At 42.2% G+C, this 25,284-nt stretch overlaps 1 protein-coding gene across 2 annotated transcripts in view; it reads left to right on the top strand.

Annotated features, from left to right (window-relative positions):
* Positions 1 to 25,284, top strand: part of LOC121276336 (cadherin-12-like) — a 247,802-nt gene that overhangs the window by 89,650 nt on the left and 132,868 nt on the right. For both annotated transcript variants that reach the window (XM_041184619.1, XM_041184617.1), the window contains exons 5-6: positions 1,231 to 1,350; positions 7,073 to 7,240. In XM_041184619.1, coding sequence (XP_041040553.1) covers positions 1,231 to 1,350; positions 7,073 to 7,240 — 288 coding nt within the window. The remainder of the gene's footprint in view (positions 1 to 1,230; positions 1,351 to 7,072; positions 7,241 to 25,284) is intronic.

Here is a 25,284-nt window from a genome sequence, read left to right as displayed (position 1 = left end):
ACACAGAGTTGATATTTCCAATAAATAATGCTGCAGCTGTACAAAGACCAAGTTAGATCATGTCTGTGCAGTCCTGGGCAGTGTCCCTTGGAAAGAATATATTGACCTTGGAAGACGTGCAGTGTAGATCCACCAAAACGTTACCAGGGCTCCCAGAGTTCGATTAGGAGGAGAAATTTTATTAATTTGGCTCGTATTTTCTGGAATATAAAAGGTAAAGTGGTGATTTGATTGTTTTTAGTATTTTGAAAGGGATTGATGGGGTAGAGAGAATCCTTTTTTGCGCTGGTGCAAGTGTCTTGGACAAGGAGACATGCCTTAAAAAAGGAGAGAGGCCAATCAGGAGAGACGTTAGAAATCACTTATTCATGTAAAAGGTAGCAGATGTATGGAACTCCTTCCCAGAAAAAAATTGCTAGCTCAATAATTAATTTTAAAAGTAAGATTGATAAATTTTTGCTAGACCAGGGTATAAAAGGATATGGAGCCAAGGCAGCTTTACATAGGATACACAGCACAGGTAGGTGGAATTTGGATACAGGCATGCAGCCATTGGTGATCTCATTGAATGGTGGAACAGGCCTGAGGGGCTGAATGGCTTCCTTCTATTGCTATGAACAGAGCTTAATAAAATGCATCGAGTGTTTGGTAGTAGCAATTTCAGTCATTTCCAGGTTGTTGTCTAAGCCTAGGTTTCCCCTTTAAGTATCCCAATTTCTGCTTCTCACCACAAGCAATACCAAGAAACCTGCTTCAGCTTAAGGAGGAAACAGTGTGAGTTGGTAGTGTCCTCTGCGGAAGTTGTCAATGTTGTGTTACTGGTGCTTAAGAAGACAAAAGCTTCTACTGGAGAGGACATCTTCTGGCTGTCCTTCCTCTCTCTTGAGATAGCTTCTGATTTTGCATTGTTGCACTTATCTTGCTGTATAACCAAAGTCCTTCAATGAAAACAGGTTATTTTGACAGTCTTTTGGGCTTGGGAATATTATTCACCAGTCTCTGTATGGTCCACAGTGCTTTGCTATGAAGAACCACCCCCCACATCACATTCTTCATGATGAAGAAAAGGAGCCTTTAATTAGGATTTGTTGTGAATCCTCTCCTATTGGTTCTGTATTTATTTTGCTTACAAGTAGTGAAAGATTATTCTTGTACTCCTTCAAACCTTGCAGGCATGCTTAGAGAACATAAAGAATTGACCTGTTGGAATGTTTATTGTTTTTTTTTTAGGTTCCTTTGTGCTTCAGGTAACAGCTACAGATGCTGATGATCCAACATATGGAAACAGTGCCAGAGTGGTGTACAGTATCCTGCAGGGACAGCCGTACTTTTCTGTGGATCCTAAAACAGGTAATTGCTTTTCTATCTAAAATGTACAATTTAATTTTTATATTCAAACAAGAACTTGGAAATTTGCCTAGCTGTAGCTTTTTGGGGGAACCTCTCTCATCTCTGAGTCAGACAGTTATGAGTTCCAGTCCCGCTGAGATTTGAGCTCAAAATTCTGGCTGAAACACCAGTGCAGTATGGAGGGAGTACTGTAACATTGGAGGTGTCATTTTTTTGGAAGTTACGTTAAACCAAGGCACCATTTGCCCTCTCCCATGGACTTAAAAGATCCCACTGCACTATTTTGAAGAAGAGTAGAGGAGTTCTCCCCTGTGCCCTGGTCAATATTTATCCCTCAACCAATATCACAAAAGCAAGTTTAACTGGGCCATTATCGCATTAGTATTTGTGGAAACTTGCTGTGCGCAAATTGGCTACTGTGTTTCCTACATTTAAATAGCGACCACTAGGGCTGAATCTTCGGCTCAGAGTGAGGGCGCGGGGTCCGCTTGCAGAGGCATAAAATGATGCGTGGTGACATCATCATCCCAACGTCACCGTGTGTCATTTAGATTTTCAGCTTGGCGGATGCACAGCCAAGTCAGCCGTAAGCCCACTGATCTGTCAAAGGCCTGTTAAGACCATTAATGGACTAATTAAGCCTATTGGGAAAGCTGCCCGTACAACCTTAAGGTTGGCGGGGGCAGGGGGGGGGTGGTGGTTTCATGAAGGATTTATAGATTAAATACATTTTTCTGTTAAAGTTCATGTGACACTGTCGCGTGAGGGACATGCCTTAAATTTTTTTTCCTTATTAAAATTTTTAAAACTTAAAACTTATCTCCCTGAGGCACCTCTGCACTTCAGGGAGATTCCTGCACTCTTTCTGATTCGGGGAACACCCCTCCATCCCCCGACCGCTCAGGTGCATGTCACGTTGGGTGGGCCCACATAAAATGGCGGCGCGGACCCGATTGTGGGCGCCAATCAAGGCCGTGCCCGCCCCTGCACAACCCTCCCGACAGGGGAAATATTCTCTCCCTAAAATTCCCTCTAAGCTGCCTGCATGTGTGGCTGCGCAGAATGTTAGGGTGCTGGCCCTTTAAATGAACAGACAGTGCTCAACAACCAAAGAAAATGAAAGTGGACGTTGGTGACCACATTTCCAAGGATTTGTTGGCAGGAAAGAGGTTGGATTACCTGAGGTCGTGTAGGGCATTATAGAGACACAAGCTGTTTCTTTCTCTTTAATTTCCAAGGCACATTGCTGAGTGATACAATAAAACAGCCAGCACTCAGCAAGAGGGCCAGAAAATAGACTGAGACCCAATACCCTAGGTTGGAGCCTTTGCGCACAGTTTCTGGTTTCAGGGTCTCAAACAAACCCCCATGCCGGAAAGTGTAGGAACTTTCTATGCTGGGAGCTCCCATTCCCTCAATATCATATCTTGAAAGATATGTGTATTTTTGTAAACTATGTCCCGGACAAAACATTATTACCATTACAACACAAAAGTGAAATGCTGCAGGTGATTGAAATCTGAAAAGAAAGCAGGAAATGCTGGAAATACTCAGCAGGGCAGGCAGCTACTGCGGAGAGAGAAAAACAGGCTAACATTTCAGAACGATGACCCTTCATTTGGGTTTTTTTTTAAATTCTTTCATGGGATGTGGGTGTCACAGGCCAGGCCAGCATTTATTGCTCATCCCAAATTGCCCTTGAGAAGGTGGTAATGAGCCATCTTCTTGAACCACTGTAATCCATGTGGTGTGGGTACACCCACGGTGCTGTTAGGAAGGGAATTAGATTTGTAGCAGTTTGACACAACTGGGTGTCTTGCTCGGCCATTTCAAAGGGCATGTAAGAGTCAACCACATTACTGTGGATTCACATGTAGTCCATACCAGGTATAGATGGCAGATTTCCTTCCCTAAAGGATATGAGTGAACCAGGTGGGATTTCCTGGTCTCCATTACTGAGACTAGCTTTTCAATTCCAGATTTATTAATTAGATTCAAATTCCACAATTTTGAACTTGTGTCCTCAGAGTATTAGCCTGGGGCCCTGGATTACAAGCCCAGTGACATTCTCACCACGCCACCACCTCCCCCCAACAATGATGCAGGGTTCAGGTGATGCAGGGGTGATTGTCACATTAAAAATGAAAAAGTGAAAGCATTTTACTTAACTTTTCAGTGGTGGATGCCGCAGGGGACGAGGCCTGGTGCTTGCTCCAATCAGGGCAACTGAGTCCTTCTAGAGGCTTTAATTATGCGAGGGGCCCGACACCTGCCAGGATTGTGTAAAACAAAAAGCCGGCACAATGAGCCTGGTAGTGGGCCGAGCATCTGCACAGATTGGGCACAGACCTGCCCTATTTCTAACTTGGTTAGGGTTACAGCTATTTTACTTCCGAAATACGAGTGCAACACTGTTCGATTTTCATCCCTTAATTTCAACTCAGCGATGCACGAGAAGGGAGAGCTGGTAAAATAGTTTAACGGAAGCAAAATACTGCGGACGCTGGTGACCTGAAATAAAAACAGGAAGTGCTGGCAAAGCTCACCAGGCCTGTCAGTATCTGAGAAGAGAGAAACAGAGTTAACGTTTCCAGCCCAATATGACTCTTCATCAGAACTCATCGCCGATGATAGAACAATATATTTGGAGCATTCGTAGGCTTCACTCCATTCCCTTCAGAAATAGTGACTTAATAACTTCATGTCTTATTAAATTAACAACACTGGAAATGTAGTTTAGGTTTTTTGCTGAGCTTTGCATACTTGTTTGGTCAGATTTGTGTTTCTTCCCAAGAAGGAGCTTTGTAATTGGCAATTGTTATTCCAGATACGGATGTCCCCATTGTTGGCCAATGAGATCATTGATTCTCAAAGCAAACCAGTAACTACATTCCAAACTTAATTGCCCCAGATCGGTTAATTTGGTAATATTTGCTGAACGATGAGCAGTAAAACAAATGCTCTATAACTTGTCGATATTAGCAGACCATTGGTAAGATGTCTGAAGAAGTGTCGTACGGACTCGAAACATTAACTCGGTTTCTTTCTCCACAGATGCTGTTAGACTTGCTGAGTTTTCCCAGCATTTTTTGTTTTTATTCCAGATTTCCAGCATCCACAGTATTTTGTTTTGTTATCATATTAGTAAGGGGTCCGTCAGTAATTTGCTAAAGCTGCTACTAACTTGTACACATCATTTTACAAATTATTTGAACACTTATTTCTCAATGGTAAAGTCAAAAGTGTATTTTTTAAGATGATATGTATGAATATAATAAAATATTATCCTCCTTGTAATTGTAAGTGAAAAAATAAACAAATGAACTGAGCAATTTAGTGAAGCTATATGTTACAGATTTCTTTTTTAAAATTCTACCACAACCTGAACAGTAACTCATAGAAATAGTTCCCAAATTTCTGTGGAGATCACACAATGGGCAGCAATAACTTCTTTATGAGTATCTCAGCACTGGTTTCAGTTAGACACGAGCAACAACTTTGAATTTTCCACAGCTGTGACTCAGTGGGGTTGAGTATCCTTTATCCATCCATCTGAAAACTGAACCCATCCAAAAACCGAACGTTTATGTGCAGGTGCCTGTGACCAGAGCTGACACGATCCTCGCCGATTGGACCCAAACTTTAGCGTGGGTAGCCTAGTTGTTTGCCTTATCTCCTGCCCAGCTGGCGTGAGAGTTTTTGCTTCTGACCCAAACCCAATCATGGCAACTAAGTTCAACCAAGAAAATGCTGTCCTTCAGGAAATAATAATATGCGATCCAAACGGAATCAGCAAATCTTTGGAAGTATAGCTATGAGTGCCAAGTCTGCTTTCCCTTGCTTCACGAACTGTTTAACTTAACACTGAGGGACACAAAACCTTTGCTCTAACTCCTCATTACTAGTTAGGTTTCCACAAGATTCATCCTGACCATATTCAACATGGTAGGTAAATCACACCTGAACACCGAAAATATTCAAATACCGAAACACAGTGGGCTCCAAGTGCTTCAGATAAAGGACATTCAACGTGCAGTACTTCCTCGTCTCTGAGTCAGAGGGTTGTGGGCTCTTGTTCAAGCTCTTTTTGGAAACTTATGTCCTAGCCTCAATTCCCCTTTTACTAATTGGTTTGAAATTAAAAACTTTGGCAATATTTTCCAAGTCAATGGAAAATAAAAGCTGGTGCAATGTACATCAGGTTGCTGATTTGAGCTAAGCCTCTCTCACACTGGCATAGACCAATTTCACCCCCATAATGTTTACACGTCAGCAACACAACTTGGTCATGGAAATGCTTTTCACATCACAGCCACCCTCTCCTCCATCATTTCCTGTGCCAAACAGTAGGTTCCAATTGGGCCACATCAGCTTCCCATTTAGCAAGGTGAAAAAACCTGAAAATGTGTTCAACCCGAAGAATCTAACAGTAACTGCGCTCTTCCTTTTGGGGATGTTGCAAAAATAATAAATAACTATTGTATTTGCAATAATTAGAATGTCAATGAGTCATTGAACAAGGAATTGAAACTTGGTTTGTGGCTTATGATATAATATGTTTTCAGAGTTATGCTTGAGGTAATTAATGGACAGAATGGGAAATTAATAAGCCTGCAGCTAAATATATTGTATAAGCGATCCCAACTCTCAAGGGATGATATTTATTACATTTTCCTACCGACCGAGATAAATTGTCTATTTAGCAGATATATTTGAGCAGCCTTCAGTTTAGAATGGGAAGTGTGTTGAAGTATCTGGCAGTATATTGTCATAGACGCCTGCTCATCTTCTCCTTATGGGTTCGATTCTGATGTTAATGAACAATTCTGTGGGAGTATATTGAGTCTCTATGGTGAAGGACCATTGCTATGTGTCACCATTAGATAGTGTTTCGTCTGAAATAATCATATATTGGTTAGCAAAATAAAGCTGTTAAATGAAAAATAAGTAGTGGATGGAAAGGCTTTAGAAAAATTGTGCGATCTGTCTGATCTATTGAGTAGATTTATTTAACATAATACATATCATTTTAAAATTCTCATCCTTGTTTTCAAGTACCTCCACAGCCTTAAGCCTCTCCCGATCTCTGTATCCTCCTATGGCCTTACAACCCTCGGAAGTCCCTGTGCTCCTCCAATTCTGCCCAGTCCACATCCCTGGTTTTATATTTGAACCTCATGGCCCCATCGTTGGCGGCCGTGCCTTCAGCTGGCTGCGTCCTAAGCTCTGGAATTTAACCCTCTGCCTCTCTATCTCTCCTTCCTCCTTTGATACATTCCTTCAGGCCTATCTCCTTGATTGAGCTGTCCTAACATCTCCTTATGTGGCGTGGTGTCAGATTTTGTTTGATAACTTTCTTGTTGAAGTGTCTCGGGAGATTTTACCATGTTAAAGGTGTTCCATAAGTTGTTGTTGTTGGTTTCAATGTCAGTAAAGCAAAACTAAAGCAGTGTTAGAAATGTAGCACCAAAATCACAACCTCTGCAATTTACAAAGATGACTAATTGTTTATTCCCCTAGTATTAATTCCCCATCACTCACCCTGCTACCTGAATGGTTTGGAATTGAATATCCATAGTGTGGTGCAGGTAGTCTGTAAACATTGAAAGGCAAGTCTGAGAGTCCATCATGTGCGCACATTAATTGTATCTTTATTTATAACAGAGAAATCCCTTCATGATGATGATAAATACTTTATTTCCTCACTGTATTACATGTTTAGGTGTCATCAGAACAGCTCTATCAAACATGGATAGAGAAGTTAAAGAGGAATACCAAGTCATCATTCAGGCCAAAGACATGGGTGGACAAATGGGAGGTTTAGCAGGGACAACAACAGTCAATATCTCTCTCACTGACGTCAATGACAATCCACCAAGATTTGCCAAAAGTAAGTTCTCCTTCTGCTTTCTTCCATCAATTCACAACGCACACTAAAGCATTTGACCTGTGAAGTACACTTTTGTGACATGGAAAACAAGATGCAATAGTCAAACAGTTGAACAGTTAACCACTGGAAGCTTTTCTAAATTTGTGTAAGTTTTTGGATAATGTATGAGCAGCTTGTTTATCTGTGAAGCTTGCAATCGGGTGATTTTCTTTAGTGCCAACATCTGTTTGTTTCATTGACATGGGCTCATTAGTTAGGGTTTGTTGTCCAAGGTTAAATTAACACCACTTGTTTCAATTTAAGTTACACAAGTAATTCTGTTAAGGAGGTGTTGTTAGCCTTGCATGGATCACACTGCTTGAAAATACCAGAAGTATTTGGGCTGCAGTTTGCAAGCTTTTAAGATCTGACTTGGAGGCAAACTGGGCACACAAATGCAAATGTGTTGTATACCTAGGAACATGGCCATAAAGCTTTCCATGTGACTTAATTATAGATCAAGAATGCACAACTATTTTAATTCACACTTTTGCATTGTTCACTCTTGTAATGTGAATAGTTGTTTTTAACAACAGAAGCTTGTTAAATGAATGTTTTACTTCAGGCCTTGCAGTTTATTTGGAGTGACATAGCAGATTGCACCTTTGGCTGCTGAACAAAATAGGTCAAGACTTCAGCAGGGTCAAATTGGGCTTGGTAGAGCCTGTTTTGGGGGTACTACATGGCCCATTAAGGTTGTAAACTGGTTTGCATAGTTTGCAATAAAATATGCCAGATGCCATATTCATAAAGGGGCTAGTGCACATGCACCTAACATCTCTCAGAGGTATGCAGAGTAAACAGATCATAACATTAATGAAACACTGATTTGACACCAGGTCTGCCATTTGGAGATCTGTGTTCCAGCCCCTGCCCTCTCTTAATCTCCCACAGCTGAACACATGTTCAATGCCATGAAGGACCCAACACAAGCGCCATTTAAAAGGATCTTCAACCAGCTGCATGTTAGTTTCTGAATTAATTCTAATGGCTGTCATTGTAATTGTACTTTTCCTTACGTGTTAAAAGTTTCAATATCTATAGCAAGGGGCCTAGCTGCTGCTGAAGTACCTTTTTAATGGCTTAACATTTTGTGCACAAACCACTTGCTTTCAGACATGGGTGCCTAGTTGGGTTTCCTCTTGGCATTGAGCATGACTGGGAGAATGAGCAGAGGTCACACAGAGCAGGAAAGCTTCGAGAAGAGGAAGGAGGAGGGTGGGGGAGAAGGGCTCTCAACAAGAGACCAATTGCACAGAGGGTCTTTAAAAAGCAGATCTGCTCGAGAACAGGTTACAGGAATGTTGTGATGCCCTGCAAGCCCCTTTGCACACTGGTATCCATTGCCAAGATGGAAGATGCCAACCATGGAATTGGCTGAGATTGTGTAACAGCTTCTACTGCAGCATTCAGATGCTAGATGGTTGCTGCTCGTGTTGCAATGGAAGACGAGACATCAGCCATCAGAAACTGCATCATGGTTAGCTCAGCTCCACAGGTGTGTGGACAGAGTTGACCACCTGTTCCATGTTGTAGAGAATGCACTCCAAACTTTACACAAAGCCCTGTGCCAAGTGGTGCTGGACTCCTCCAGGTTCCTCGACATCGAGCGCAGGCTTTCTGGTGGGCTTTCCACTGTATCGAGTGTTGAGGTGTGCACACCCATTAGCCTTCTGCTGTCGCCTTACTCATCAAAGTCCTCACCTGAATTCTCTGCAGCAGAACTGGAGTACAATCTCACCCTCTGGTGAGCTGATCCTTCCTTGATCCTGAATACAGTGTACTCCTGCCCAGTGTGATTCCTCGCCATGTCCCATCCCCTAAATCACGCGCAGTGTTGGTATCTGAGCTGGTGACTACAAGTGTGAAATTGAGTGATGGTGCATCTTCATTTTCATCGCCTTCTTGTTCTTGCTCCAGTGCCTGGGCAGGCTGCAGTTCTCAGGCATTTGAAATGAAATGGGACAATGGTAAAGTTGTGGTAAGGAGAAAGGAGAAAATACGGAGTGTGTGCTTGCATCATATGCAATTTTATAAGTCAGTGGAGTGAGGGAGAGATGGGATAAGAGAAGGAGGATTAAGTATGTGGATACATCATCTTCAATGACTTCAATCCTGCTGCTTGTCACAATCTCAGCAATGACTCTTCCAATAATAGTCGACACAGTCTCCCCCATGGGGGAGTTAGAGTATGAGGCCAAGCCTCTCCCCACGCGCCCCCCCCCCCACCACATCCCCACACCCAGTCTGACCCACACCCACCCCCACCCAGTTAGTTTCTGTAGTATCGAGCTTTGTGTCACCTTCTCCTCCAAGAGAGGGGCAAGTATGTTAGAGTACATTTAAACTGCCTGGGTGGTGGGGTTGTCATGGTCGAATAGCTGGTAGTGTGTGCAGGCTGTCAGATGTGGGTCTGAAGCTTGCACCAGTACTAAATGTGTGAAGGTCAGGTGAATCATATGAATGTTATGCATAAGTCCTGAATGTGAGAGATTGTTGGTAAGTGAGTGATGGGGGTTGTGCTGAATTGAACAGTGGATGAGGCCAGTTGTACAGTTGATAGGATATGGCACTTGAAGATGCTTTCACTGACCTTAACCACTCGTGTGAGGTCATTGAACTTCTTCCAGCACTGCATCCAGGTCCTTGTATTGCACTCCAGGCATTGACCTCATGATTATCTGTTTCTACTGCCTTCTCATTCTTGACTGGAGGGTCTCCTGCCACTCATGAGGATACAGGACATCTCTGCTCCTTTCCTTCTACTCCATCAAGACCTCTAGTGCAGTATCAAAAGTCAAAAGGCCTTCTCCCTCTCCTTTAGTGAACCATTGATCTCTGTTTCCCAAGTTAGATTCAGTTGCAGAATGATGCCCAGCAGCAGCCTCAGCCACACTATGCTCTCCTTTTTAAGAGGTGCAGACTAGCTTTGGGAAGTGCAAATCACTGATGCTTTTGGCCCCCCCTCCCTTACTAATGTATGCAGCCAATGAAGGGTGTGGGGACTCTGCAGGCAAAGACCATTATAATTAGGAAACAGCATGAAGTTGGCTTGCTACCTGCTTAGCACTCAATGGGAATGAGTAATCGCACACCACAATCCCTGGGACCATTTTGGGCATTAACCGACTTGTCAGCCTTTATAGGAGTTTAGGTTTTGTCTGTGTACGATCAAAAGTTGGCAGTAAGTAAAAGAGATGGAGGCGAACTTGCAGTGCATTCATTGCTTTCCCTGATGTTTTCAGTTAAATCAGCTTAAATAATGAATCACACTTGGAACGTTCCTGATTTATAAAGATCAGTAAAACACAATGCATGGACTAACTCATTCTGTCTGCATTATTTATTCTGATAATTTACCTCGATTCTTTAAAAGGTTTTTGAATGCCCGACCTGCCTTTCTCGTCTGAAAATAAGAATCTAAATTTTGATAAATGTTGGATCAGAGGCTGATTAGCCACCACTCAACGTGACCATTCTTTCATTATTTGTGGAATACTGCTTCCCTTGCAAATGGGTTATAAAAGCTGACCCCAAAACACCTCTCTTACCTGAATGCCTGGTGCCATTATCAAAACCTAGACTCTCATTTTCAGATGAGAAGGGCAGGTACATCATTAATAAAAACCCTTTTAAAGAATCAAGGTAAATTAGTAGAATAACTAATGCAAAATTTTCATCCAAGGAGTATTTATGTCTCGAAGCGATGGAAACTTTGCACACTGGTTATAATCAGTGCTCCCCCATGGCTTAGTTAGTCCATGTAGTCTATTGTGTTGTACTGATTTTCACAGATCAGGAACATTCCAAATGTGATACATCATTTGCCCTGATTTAACTACAGACTTCAGGGAAAGCAGTGGGAATTGATGGGTGTGGGACAAACATCAGTCAAGGTATGAGATATGATCTACAATTTGCATTCATATTTTTTTAATTATTCATTTACGACGTGGGTGTCACTGCGAGGCCAACATTCCTGTCCATCCCTCACTGTCTTTGAGATGGTGGCTTGCTAGGTCATTTCACAGGGCAGCTATTACTGTGGTTCTGCAGTCACATCTAAAACAGACTATAGGTAAGGATGGCAGATTTCCTCTCCTAAATGATACCAATGAACTAGATGGGCTTTTATGACAATCCAGTAGTTCTGACAGTCACCATTCCTGATATAAATGTTTTAATCTAGGTTTGTTTAATTCATGAACTTAAATTCAAGAGCTGCTATGATGGGATTTGAACACATTTGCAGCTCATGATTATCAGCCTCCATGTTACCAGTCCTGCAACAAAGGCATGGATGAGGATTTTAAAGACACGATGTAATTGCAGCAGTGGGGTTTAAATGACTTGGTGTAAAGTACAATGTTGAAGTCATAAACATTCTGCTTCACTTTGAGGGCATGCGTGGTGAGTGGATTGGAAGCTGTGGCAAATTGTGATGGGAATCAAAGTTGAGGCTTCACTAACAAGTGGGCCCTGCCTGAAATGCACCATCGAGGACAGGAACCAGTTTGAAAGTGAAGCCCAAAGATGGAGTGACCCACATAATCAGCGTCCACCCTCAAAAATGAGGGAAATGGCTGTTTGGGCAATGTATTAAATGGTGACCAACATCTAAGGAACCACACACGAGTGAATGCTTTAAAGAGACGAATGAGGAAAAAAAAGGAAAAAAAATTGGGAGTAGAAAGGTCTTCTGCTATGGAGAAAGATTATATGTGCAAGTGAATCTACTGTTAGTGAGCTCACCAATAAATGTGATGATTGAGCAGTAAGGGAAAACTGCACCGTATGAATTAACAAAAAAACAAACAAATTACAGCAATTAAAAAGGTAATAGCGGTAATACATCTCAAAAAAATCTTCTGCTACAATTAAATGAATGTGAGAAATTACACGATATAACATTCTCTAAAATTTAAAGATTCCCTTGTATATACACACTCCAGATATGTAAATGGCTGCAAAGGGGACAGGTTTTTCACCCTAACAGGAAGAGACATCGCACAGAAGCTGCTGTTAAAGCAATATCTTTCATCAGTCTAACAATTGGATCACTGATTTATTTTCTATGATTGGACTGGATTGTAATTAGGTTTAGCCTCTGGTGCACAGCACAACATTTTTTTTGAAAGCCTTGGGGTTTACAAGGGAATTATTAAAAAATACAATAATGATTCCCACAGTCCAAATGCTCACCAAGCCAGAATAACGTTAAGGCTGAATTATTTTATCCTCAACACAAATATATTTCATGTCAAAGAGCAAGAGCAGTTGGCTGATGAGCTGAAACAAAAGGAAAGGAAATACTGACTAGTGACAAAGCAAAATAATTATTGAGCCAAAGTTTGCTGTCAAATTAATGATGAGGTTAATGGCCCTCTCTGTTATTTAAGTGTGAATGGTACAGCAACTTCTGATCTACTTTAGGACTCACAGCATTTATGTGGCTGTTCCAGCTGAGTTCCCAGTCAGTGGTGACCCCTGGGACCTTGATGATGAGGGACTCATTCAGGGAAATGCCAAGATTCTCTCTTGGCGGGAATGATCACTGCCATGCCATGTGTGGCATGGATATAACTTGTTGCTTATAAGCCCAAGCCTGAAGGTCCCTGTCTTCTTGCAAGTGGACATGGATTGCCTCATTATCTCTGAAGTTGTGAACATAACTGAATACTGTGGAATCATCAGCGAATATCTACACTTCTGAATTTATGAGGGGGGAAAGTTCCTTGATGACGCAGCTGAAGATGGTTGGCCCAGGACACGATGTTGAGAAGCTCTTGCAACAATGCTCTAGGGCTGAGAAGACTGACCTCCAACAACTACAGTCATCTCCCTTTGTGCTGGGTATTCTGGTATCATCATTGTGGGTCTTACATGAGGTTGTTCATGATCTGAACTTACAAATATCGCTGGAGGCAAGGCTGTTGTTAAACTTTACCCTTTATTGAACATAACACCAACTATGTACAGCACAGGCCTAGCACGAGGCTCTAAATAGAACTATGTTTAACATTAACCCCTTATACTACAGATATGACTTCAATCAGTGGAGGGCTTTCCTCCTGTTCCTCATTTACTGGAATGCTTTGGTTGCATGTTTGGTCAAATGCTGCCTTGAAGTCAAGGTCAGGCTCTCACCTCACCTCTGGAATTCAGCTCTTGTATCCATGCTTGGATCAAGACTGTAACGTGGTCTGGAGCTGAGTGGCCCAGACATAATCCAACTGAGCATTGGTCAGCAGGTTATCAGTGAGCAAGAGAAATTTGATAGCATCGTTGATGACTCCTTTCATCAGTTTTCTGTGTTTGGTAATGGGCCCATGAGTCCACAATTGGCTGGCTTGGATTTGTACTGCTCGATGTGGACAGTTACTGAAAGTGTTACGTCAACAAGAGGGTACCATATTTAATAAAGCATTTGCACCCAATCTCTCACTGGCATGAACACCAAGCAGCTAAAAATATGAAGAAATATCTCTAGTTCTGTTCAAAATATCATTATAAATAGTGAACGTTTCTGCTATAGGAAATCCCCACAAAGTCTTGCTTTAATTCAGGTCTACGTTGTTTTATTTAATACATGTACTGCTACTTATTAAAATATGGCCCTATCTTCCATCAATAATACCAATCACTGAAATTACTTTTACTATTGAATCCTACAAATGTCATGATGATTAATTCATGACAACACCTCTCTTCACGTACAGGCTGATTGTGATGATTGCAGTTTGATAGGGAAGAGTGTTCTGTTACAAATCCCCAGCTGTGTAACATAAACTTTCTTTCACTGATAGATTTGTTGCATTGCAGATCTCAAAGCGTTAGCAGCCAATTACTTTCTACAGAAAAAAAAAAATCACAGTCCTCTTGGTAACCATGTGATTTGGTCACAGAAAGAAACTTTTAACAGATGCTTTCTGGAATAGAATGGCAGATTTGTTGAGGCTAACGCAATGCATAGGCAAAATACATTTAACTAAATCTGATGTTTTGAACTTTTAGCTACAATCAATTCTAAATTAAAGACTTGTGTTTTAATTAATTCTCAATTTAAATGATTGGTTGATTTATTAATTGATTTATTTTGAACCACCTGATCTTTATCTTTCCCTTCAAGACAGTCTGAGGACTATAAGGCGGCTAATTGATGGATCATTTTTATCTTGTGCAGACAATTTGGAATTAATGCATTTCTCCCCAGTAGTTTTGTTCAGTCCATTAGACATCTGTGATCTGCTACAAAGCTGTACGCTATGCTGTACGCTATTTGTCTGCATGAATTCTGCTCTGGTGTTTTTTACTGTACATTCTCTCTAATGCCTTCATCTTATGCCCTTGACTTTAATAGTTACTTGAGAAGACAAATTTTGAATACTTTCATCAGGATTCTGGCTCATAGAGATAAGTGACATGGCCACTTTGGGTCAGGATTTTACAGCCCTGCTGCGGAGTGTCTCCCCCTGGTGGACGCGCCAAGCCATGTAAATCTCCATTCAGCTCGGCGGGACCGTAATATCCTGGCGGGTGGGAGGAGCCGTAAAATCCTGGGCATGGGCTTCAGGTATTGGATTTCACTTCAGATAGCTTAAACTGCAATGTTACAAATCCAGATCAGAAATTTACAGGGTAGATTTTCTGTTTATGGTGAAATTGAGTTGGAAATAAATTGGTATTGGTTTAAATCTAGCCCAAGTGCAGTGAGCTCAGCCCATACATTTCTTTGGGCAAGACTCATTTGCATACTTATTCAACGCTCCCAGTGTAACTTAATTTTTGTTAGGGAACTAGCTTAATATGGGGAGGGAAGTAGAAAATCGTTCTTTAGGTGAAGTTTGAAGGGATGCAGCCACTGAATGGTAAATAGTTGCAGAGGAGGATGAAAATCTTCAAAGCCTTATTAGCAACCTTTACTGAGGCTTACGGGGGAAAGAGAGAAAAGATGTGACAGGTAAAATTGAAATGCAAGGATGCACAAAATGGAAAAATGTATGGAATCTATAAGCACTTAATCTAGTTATGATGCTGGATATGATATAGGGTTGAAGCTTGAATCATACAGGATAGCAAGATTGGGAATGCTCTAACTTAGCTTGAAGGAACATTTGGGTAAGAAATGGAGATGAGGCAAGGATGAAAGTTAATTGGTGGCAACTGAAGGCAACAGTTTCAACCTATACCTGCATTACCATTGTAATGCCCAGCAAAAGGCATGTCATATTTGCAACTTTAAATATGGACTCTGTGTTTGTACAGAAGTTTCTGGAACTTTCTTTTATTTAAAATGGACATTGATAAACGCTTAAGATCCCCACGAAGGGTCAGGTGGCCTTGGCAACATCAACACAGACGATCTGAAGCTTTCAGAAACTCCTAATTGGATCACCCTGGGCGACCACACCCCTCCCCACCAACCACACCCTCCCCACCCCCTCCCCCGTGAATGGATAACATTTGTGCAATTAACACTTGCTATTGTTTGGGGATTTACCCAAAATGCAAGTCCAGACTTCATGCTTCCAAGTTGGAACCCTAGCAATGAGGACTGGGCAGAAAACAATTCATCCTGAGTAAGTATGAGAAACTCATCGATTATCTCCATTGTATAGCAATGGCTTGCAGATAAACCATTCTGGTAGACAATACCAATATTGGTCATGTGACCAATAGACACCGTAAGAGACAGCAGCAAAAGGCTGTGTCATCTTTATCTTTAAAGACCTGGAGGCCGTACATCTTAAAAGAGCCTCCCAACCTGATTCCAAAACTCTAGTTTCAACTGTAAAGAAATACGACCTCCTGATAGGAAAAGCACAAGTTCCCAGCTTTGTGACCTGTTGAATATTCATCTCTTCGAGGGAATCCTGCAACAATCCAGATATCTGACTTCAGTTATTTGAATCCATATGAACTACCATTCAGGAGTGGAAAAAGACTCCTTTCTTTGTTTGGCCCACCAACCACGGTGGGTTTGTCTACCCTGAACCCAAATGTGAACTGTTAATTATTCTTTGGTTTAACACTTACAGAAGTGCACTATCCTCTTTAATTGTGTCTTTCTTGAGGGTATGGCATGTGAACGATGTCGCACTTAGGTTTTTGGGATGAGGTTAAACCCACAAAATCATGCTGCTGTTATTTCTAAATTGACCATGCATTCCGAGGGCCAGGAACCACACATATTCCTCTCCAAAACCATATTGATTACAGACGGTAAGCGACAAAGGTTTCAGTTTACTTCTCCACCCCTGTCTATAACAGTCATAAACTCCTTCCCAGAGGGAGGCAATGGTGCAGTGGTATTGTTGGTGGACTAGTAATCCAGAAATCCATGTTAATGTTCTGAGGACCCAGGTTCAAATCCCACCATAGCAGATGGTGGAATTTGAATTCAATAAAAATCTGGAATTAAAAGTCTAATGATGACCACAAAACTATTGTTGATTGTTCTTTACTAATTCTCTTCCTTTAGGGAAGGAAATCTGCTGTTCTTACCTGGCCTGGCCTACATGTGACTCCAGGCCCACAGCAATGCGGTTGACTCTTAAATGCCCTCTGAACAAGGGCTATTCGGGATGGGCAATAAATGCTGGCCTAGACAGTGACATCCACGTCCCATGAATGAATGAATTTTTTTTTAAATGTCACCTGATCAGGCTTCACCTGATCTCGTACCATAATTTTGGTGGAAACCAAAGAGATGCTCCAAAACTGGACAATTACACTACTCCATGGCCTCTATAGTTTAATCATTTCAATGAAGAATTTAATTAGAGTTAAGCAGAACCTGCCCTTCACAAATGTATGTGGACGGATCTTGATTAACCCACACCTTTCTCTGTTTTTTGACATTACCCTTCATTATAATCTTTAACAATTTTCTTACAGGTTTATAGTTACCTGGATTATTCCTTTTCTCTTATTTGAGATTTGCCACCCTCCAACCTTTTGGTACAATTGTTATTTCTCGTCAATTTCAATCTAAACCTTGTTCAGTATTCTTGATGTAATCACCAAGCTTCATGGGTGACAGGTCTCAATATCCTTTGAATAACTGGTGAAGCCGGAATTGTTCTGAAACAGTGAGGAGGAATAGCTCAGGCATCGCAATGTTTTGGAACCCATTTTCTCTTCCTCAACATATCTCTCATTAACTAACCAACAAGAAATGATGCTTTAGAACAGCATGGGACCACAGTCCTTGGGTTTGCCATTTTAATCCTGTGATTGATGTTAGTCTGCAGCCCTGTGCCCCTTATGGTACACCGTGATAGGGCTAATTTAGTAGGCAAAAGCTGCTTTAAATGCCCTACAACATAATCTTTCAAATAACTTTATCAGTAACTTCTCATGCTGTATTTCCCCCTTCCAGATCTGCTTACAACAACTCACAATAAAACCCACATCATCATTCAGAGGGAAGGGAACCTATGATTTGCATACTACAATATAAGAATGGAATTACAGATTGCTGTGTTAGTACAAAATGACAACACACAGCGGAAATTAAATCTACCTTGATCGTTTTAAGGTCATCCAATAGATTTTTTTTTCTAGTGAAGTTACAATGTAAAATCCATAGTATCAGCTCCTGGGCATTGGGATAATAGTTCTTGTTGACAGGTGGGAATAAAATATGTGGACTCAGACGTTAGGAACCCTTCTAATCAACAGAATCAGTACATCAAACCATTACTCTTCCGAAAATGAATTTATTTAAATCTAAGGCTAAAACGTTACAGTTGTGCATGACCACCAAATTAGTAGAGACATTTATGACTATGATCCCTTATGTATCTTTTACTCAGTCTGTGGTAATGCAAGTCCAGTATCAATAATTTGATGTGACAGTAAAATGAGAATCAACAGGCAGGAACTTTTGGCCCTGACACCCACTGGCATTGCCCGTTAAAAGTCAACAGCTTTCCAAATTTCCCTGTCCTGCCCATGAGGATGCCTGCTGGTGTTGGGGCTGGAAAATCTTGCCCAATCTGTTCAGACTATTATAATTAATGAGTAAAATGCATCAATTTGAATTTTGAATTAACATTGCTTTTTTATTCAATACCCCCGGAGTTTTGAACACCCAATAATGTAAGATCATTCTTTTCATTCTAAATTAGAATTTTATTTGGTCCAAAATAGTTTTACCTAAGTGCACACCTTAGTAATAGAAGTGTTAAATGCTTGAATTTTAAAAACAAGAAAAAATATTGGCAGCACGATGACATTTAAGATTTCTCATAAACCAGGACATTTCTGAGGTCAAATAATTCTCCACGTAACAAAGACAGTGGGATTGATTTTCTACTTAATCGTCTGCAGTTAATGGGAGCAGTATCAGGCTCAAAATTTACATCTCAGAAGGTGGCATTGAATCCATCATGCCCAATATTTGCAAGTACAGTACCATTTAACCATTTAATCCCACACCCCCACTTTTCATTCGTAACCCTGTACGTTCCTCATTCTCTAGCATCTTTCTAATTCCCTTTCAAAATTATTAATGGAATCAGCTGCCACCACCTTTTCAAGTGGAACATTCCAGATCCCAACATCTCAGGGTGAGAAAATGTCCACTTGTCTTCCCCCCAGATATTTTGCAAATGATTTTGAACCTATGGTCTCTGATTATTGATCCAGTTAGCAGAAGGACTGTTTTTTTCTCTCCCTCTGGATCAAAACCTTATCACCCTGAAAGCCTCGATTGGATCAACCCATAACCTTCCCTGTCCAATAAGAACAGTCCAAACTTTTCCAGCCTCTCCTCATAACTAAAGTTCTTCATCCCTGGTAACATCCTGGTAAACCCACACCGTTCCCTTTCCACGGCCTTTACATCTTTCCGGAAATGTGGAATCCAGAATTGTCCACAATACTCCAACCCATGATTTATAAAGTTTTAGCATGATCTTGTTGGTTTTTATTCTCTGCCTCTATCAAACAAAGTAACCCATGTGGCTTTATCAACTTGCAGCCTTTAAAGATTTGTGTACATGGACACCAAGGTATTTCTGTTCACTCACACATTGCAAAATTAAGTCATTTGTCATATGCTGCCTTTATCACTTGACACTTTTCTGCATTGAATTCTATCTGCCATGTTTCTCCCTTTCTCACCCCATTAACATTGATGATGCAGTTGGCTTCATTCTGAAAGAGGCTTACATCTGAATATCTGAAGTGTCCACCTGATTTTGGCAATTCACCCCTTTTGATATTCAATCAGCATCTTATAACACCAACAGGACCCTAATTTCTATACAAGGGATGGAATTTTTGTGTTCCATACTCCAATCAGTTCCTTGAGCCATGGAGCTGAAGGCAAGACAGTAAAAATCCTCTGGAGCAAAAATAATATGGGCTGTCATTGGCTTGGATCATAACCACCCCATGATTGCTCCTCCACCTTCCCCCTCACCCCAACAAACCTCTGAAATTCCCTTGACAGCATCTGGATTGGCCTGATAATGGTCATTGCAGTGAGTAACTCACTTCCTGACTCCCCAAAGCCTGTTCACCATCTACAAGGCACAGGTCAGAAATGTGATGGAATACTCTCCACTTGTCTGGATGAGTGCAACTCCCACAGCACTCGAGAAGCTCAACACCATCCAAGACAAAGCAGCCCGCTTGATTGGCACACCTTCCACAAACATTCACTCCCTCCACCACTGACGTACAGTGGCAGCAGTGTGTACCATCTACAAGATGCACTGCAGGAACTCATCAAGCCTCCTTAGACAGCACCTTCCAGACCCACGAGCACTATCATCTAGAAGGACGAGGGCAGCAGGTAGATGGGAACCCCACCACCTGGAAGTACCCCTCCAAGCCACTCATCATCCTGACTTGGAAATACATTGCAGTTCCTTCACTCCCTCCCCAACAGCACTGTAGTTGTATCTAGACCACTGGGACTGCAGCGGTTATAAAAGGTAGCTCACCACCACCTTCTCATGGGCAATAAGGGATGGGCAATAAATTCTGGGCTAACCATTGATACCACATCCCATAAATGAATTTTTAAAAAATCCTCCGTCATGAAAGCTGTATTAGAACAGCGATTTATAGCACGCAACAGCTCATCAACCTGATATTAATGAGGCCAAAGTTTCTTGGCTTCGAGTGTGAGCAACTGATCCGGCACCCACAATTCAAAATCAATCCCACTTTCTCCAAATTACCCCTCTCTCCTCTCAAACCCAACTCTGCGAGAATCCCCTCCCAACAGCACTTAACTTTTCCTGCGTCACTCAGCGATCCTGGGACTCCGAGGGGTGTGTTCCAGCAACAGCCACTGCCTCCTCCATGGTGCTGCCTGATGGATCCTACCGCTGGTACCATGATATGTTCTGTTGTCATTACACTTAAAGGGTACCGCTTGAACACTATGAAGCAGTGCTATATAAGTTACAAGATATACATGTATACAGATAGATTCTGATATATCTATATCTGTAAATATATAGATAATTACAGTAGTATGGGGAGGTTTAATTCAAGTCTTATATTGCTGTAAGTCTTGTGTACCAATTTTAATGTTACAACTACAAACTATTCTAACCCTATGCTATTTCATTACAAACATTAACAACATTAACATTAACGACAAGCACTAACAATGGTCTTACTATCCCATCCCCTTGCACTCGAGCCCTTGACATCAGAGATTCAGACAGTCTGGAGATCTTGTACCCCTGCCACATCTAATTTGCCGCCTGGTTAGGAGAGCGGCAGGTTTTAGAGGCTCTTACTCTTTGGGGTAGTTTGAAGGTTGTACTGGGATGTGGGTGTGGCTTCATTCACTTCATCCATTGATGGATGATGCCCAATTCCTGGTCCGGCTGGATGGTTTGGGTGTAATTGGTTGTTGTTAGTCGTGGTCGTTTCTTTCCGGGTGGGTGAAACTGGTATCAGACAGGTTGTCGGTGTTTTTTTCTTCTTCTCTCACTTTTTCAGGCATCTGGAGGCTCTAGGTGGTTGAGGGAGAGCCTTTCAGTGGATTAAAGAAGCTTGGATAGATAGCTCACCTTTGTTTACTTGCATGGGTTGTGTGAGGCTGCTATCTGGCTGCATCAGATGCTGTGGTTTTGGCACGCTGGCTGGAGGTTATTGGGTTTGTGCGGTGGTTGGTGTGTCTACCGTTGCTGGTAGGGATAGAGGCTTCTCTCAAGGCCATTCTGGATCTGGTGTCACTTCTAGCAAGGGTGCTATGGTATCCTCATGTGTGGTAGGTTTATCTGGCCTTTGGGTGGATTTGGGGACCTGAAATGGAGAAGAATAGACTTGGTCTGTGAAAAGAGAAGAGAGGTTACAAATAAAGTCAACATTTGAATGGTGGTTTTGTGGTTGAACCTTTGGGTGGATGCTGTTCCAGCAAGGTGGGGGCAATTTTTGCCTTCACCTCTTCTGCTGGCTGGAGAAGATTGAGATCCAATCAGATATCCCTGCTGAGGAGAGAGAAGGGCTAATTTTACACGTGTACATCAGCTCCATGATCTGTTCACTGCCGTACCTTAAGGGTTCCTGTATCAGGCCAATGACTGGGAGTTGGGCTCCCCGACACCGTAGAGTGGAATATCTGTTGTGTGGACCCAGGAGCTTTGGTTCCTCACCGAATAGGACTGTCACTCCAGCACCTGAATATAACTTGAAGTTGGTCAGATGGAGTTTACCATGATGCCTGTGTTACAGAACAAAGGGCCACATCGTCTGATGTCACCCAAGAAGAGAGGCTTTTTACCTTCTGGATCACTGGCCTCAACCTCATGGGTGGCTGTTGAGTTGTCTGTGTGGTGCTAGGGTCTTGACCAGCACAGCTTTCCAAAATGCCCCTGCCTGTGGCATTTGAAGTACCAGGCAGTACTCATAGGACGTTGTTCTTTCTGATGAGGACAAGGTGGTTTGGCAGGATGGCTCACTCCGACTTGGGTGGTCCCTGCACTTCAGTAGCTTGATGTGGTGGACTGAGGTGTGACATCTGCCCCATGAAGTGTTCTCTCCTCTGAAAATGATCCTGTGTTGGGCACACAACTCAAAGAGTCTAACCAGCTGGACAATTTTGGCAAGAGCAAGATCATCTTTGGCTTGGAGGAGGCCAGAAAGTGAATCATCCACTATACACACCACAATTCTGTCTCAGGTGAGTTCAGATTTTAAGTTGCCATATTCACACCATTCTCCCATGCAGTAGAGATCATTGATGAAGGAATCAATAGGTTTCCCAGGCTGCTGGACCCTCCTGTTAAATTCGGCATCTCCCAGGATTTTATTGGATCTCAGGTTGAAGAAAAGATTGAAAGATTTTAAGACATCATCAAATTTAGCAGATGACTCATCAATAACTTGACGTGCAACGATGCCATCTGCAGTTGGCCCAGTGGAATAATGTAGCGTGCTAACCTGTTCTGCTTCAAATGTTTTAATTTAATCCTGCAGCAGTGCTATACTTCAAAAATCTTTTTATCCCAATAACTCCAATTCTGTCACTGATCATGGCCATAGGGGAAGGCCATTGGAGGTGGGAGCGAAGAATTGTGATCCATCTTTAAAATTCTCAAAGTGTAGGTGTAACTTTAAGAGAGAAGAGGATTTCAAGATGGCGTTGATGGTTATCGATGAAGAAGGGGTTTTCACGCCAATTTCAAAATGGCGACAGCAGTTCGTTGAGGAACGAGAAACAAAAATGGCTGTGGGATCGGAGGGCTGCTAAGGAAACTGCTCGACCCACAACGCATGCTGCAGGTCGAGAATGGATCAAAAGGATGGGATTCTCGCTGGTTTAAAGGCTGGGAAATTGCGAGTTATTCGACTTTATGAAAACAAATTTTCTCCATTTTCTTCTTTCTTTTCCTTCCATTCCGAACTCGGGCGCCATTTTGGGGAGGACGCAGAGTCGGGTTTCGGGCTAGCGACTGAAATGAAAACTGTGTTTCTGCCTAATGCGATTATTGAGAAGGACTGGCTTTTCTCTCACCCTGCAGGCTCTGCTTGGTTGAAGCTGAACTTCCACAGGGGATTCAGTGGCACCTTCGCCTGAGTTACCATGCTTGGAGGATACGGCTTGAACACCATGAAGCAATCTTGTATAAGTTAAAAGGAAGCCTTTATTAACAGTATTTAACAAGGTACATCTTTACAGTAGGTATGGAGAGGAATCCATACCAGGTCCTTACGCACTGATACTCATCTCTAGACTGGCCTAGCTCTATGTCATATGCCTGCTTACATCATCGTGCAGGCAGCACTGGATTCAGTCTTATGCTAACCCTTTAGGTACCAAATCCTTCTGCTGCACTGCAAGAGGTGGTGGCCTCTGATTGGCCAGCAGCTCCCGGCAGGTGGGAAGTCATCTTCTGGGGTCCTCAGTAAGGAGGAAAGCCCACAACTGTCCACTTAACTGCCTTATGGGCAGAGGATATGATGGACCTTCCTTCTCAGAGTCAGTGCGGGTGCCTCGCTGCTTTTTCAGACAACGGGGAGACGGAAGATTCCCTCTCGCTCTCTCGCTCTCTCTCTCTCTCTCTGTCTCAGGAGTGGAATGCTTGACTAATTTTCTCCCATCCTAACTATAAATATTGTTCAGAAATGTAGTACACCCTTGCTGGCACCATTGGGCACAGCTAACTCAGTACAGGCAGGGAACTGAACTCTAGGCCGTCCAATCTCCGTGATTTATAATCTGAGTACCTCACCAGAAGGTGCCTTTACTCAGTGAGTTCACAAGGGGCTTCATAGCTTTTTCCCATTATTTAAACTAATTAACCATAAAAGGTCTAACAAGCAAGTGAGAATATAACATTTGAAGTTAGCCCATATATTAAAAGCCAGCACTTGGATGTGCTCACGTATGATGTCATGGGCTCTTATTTCTGTTGGCCCTGAGTCATTAAAATGTGGGATCCGATTCAGCATCGGCATCCTGAAAGCATGGTGGATCAATAATAACAAGTTGGGAAGGATATACAGAGAGTGACGGTAATATTAGTGTAGTGAGGCAGAGGAATTACCATCACTGAATCCCCCTATCAACATAAAAGCAAAAAACTGCGGATGCTGGAAATCCAAAACAAAAATAAAAATAGCTAGAAAAGCTCAGCATGTCTGGCAGCATCTGCGGAGAGGAACACAGCTAACGTTTCAAGTCCATATGACTCTTCAACAGAACTAAGTAAAAATAGAAGAGAGGTGAAATATAAGCTGGTATAAGTGGGGGTGGGACAAGTAGAGCTGGATAGAGGGTCAGTGAATAGTGGAGATAGCCAAAAGATGTCACAGACAAAAGGACAAAGGGGTGTTGAAGGTGGTGATATTATCTAAGGAATTTGCTAATTAAGGGTAGAAAGCAGGACAAGCCAGGTACAGATAGTCCTAGTGGGGGTGGGGTGGGGTGAAGGAATTGAAAAAGACTAAAAGGTAGAGATAAAACAATGGATGAAAATATATTTAAAAATAATGGAAATAGGTGGGAAAAGAAAAATCTATATAAATTATTGGAAAAAAAAGGGGGGATCGGAAAGTGGGTGGGGATGGAGGAGAGTGTTCATGATCTAAAATATCAACATCCTGGGGTTACCATTGACCAGAAAATGAACTGGACTAGCCATATAAGTACTGTGGCTGCAAGAGCAGGTCAGAGGCTTGGAATTCAGCAGAGGGTAACTCACCTCCTGAGTCCCCAAAGCCTGTCTACTATCGACAAGGCACAAGTCAGGAGTGTGATGGAATACTCCCCACTTGCCTGGATGAGTGCAGCTCCCACAACACTCAAGAAGCTCAACACTATCCAGGACAAAGCAGTCCGCTTGATTGACACCATGTCCGAAAACATTCACTCCCTCCATCATCGATACACAGTAGCAGCAGTGTGTACCATCTATAGAATGCACTGCAGCAACTCACCAAGGCTCCTTAGACAGCACCTTCCAAACCCACGACTGCTACCATCTAGAAGCACAAGGGCAGTAGGTACATGGGAACACCACCACCTGGAA

The sequence above is a fragment of the Carcharodon carcharias genome, chromosome 3 (assembly GCF_017639515.1).
Source record: "Carcharodon carcharias isolate sCarCar2 chromosome 3, sCarCar2.pri, whole genome shotgun sequence".
Classification (NCBI taxonomy): domain Eukaryota; kingdom Metazoa; phylum Chordata; class Chondrichthyes; order Lamniformes; family Lamnidae; genus Carcharodon; species Carcharodon carcharias.
The sequence above is the reverse complement of the archived record's forward strand: the minus strand, read 5'-3'. Positions and strand labels throughout refer to the sequence as shown.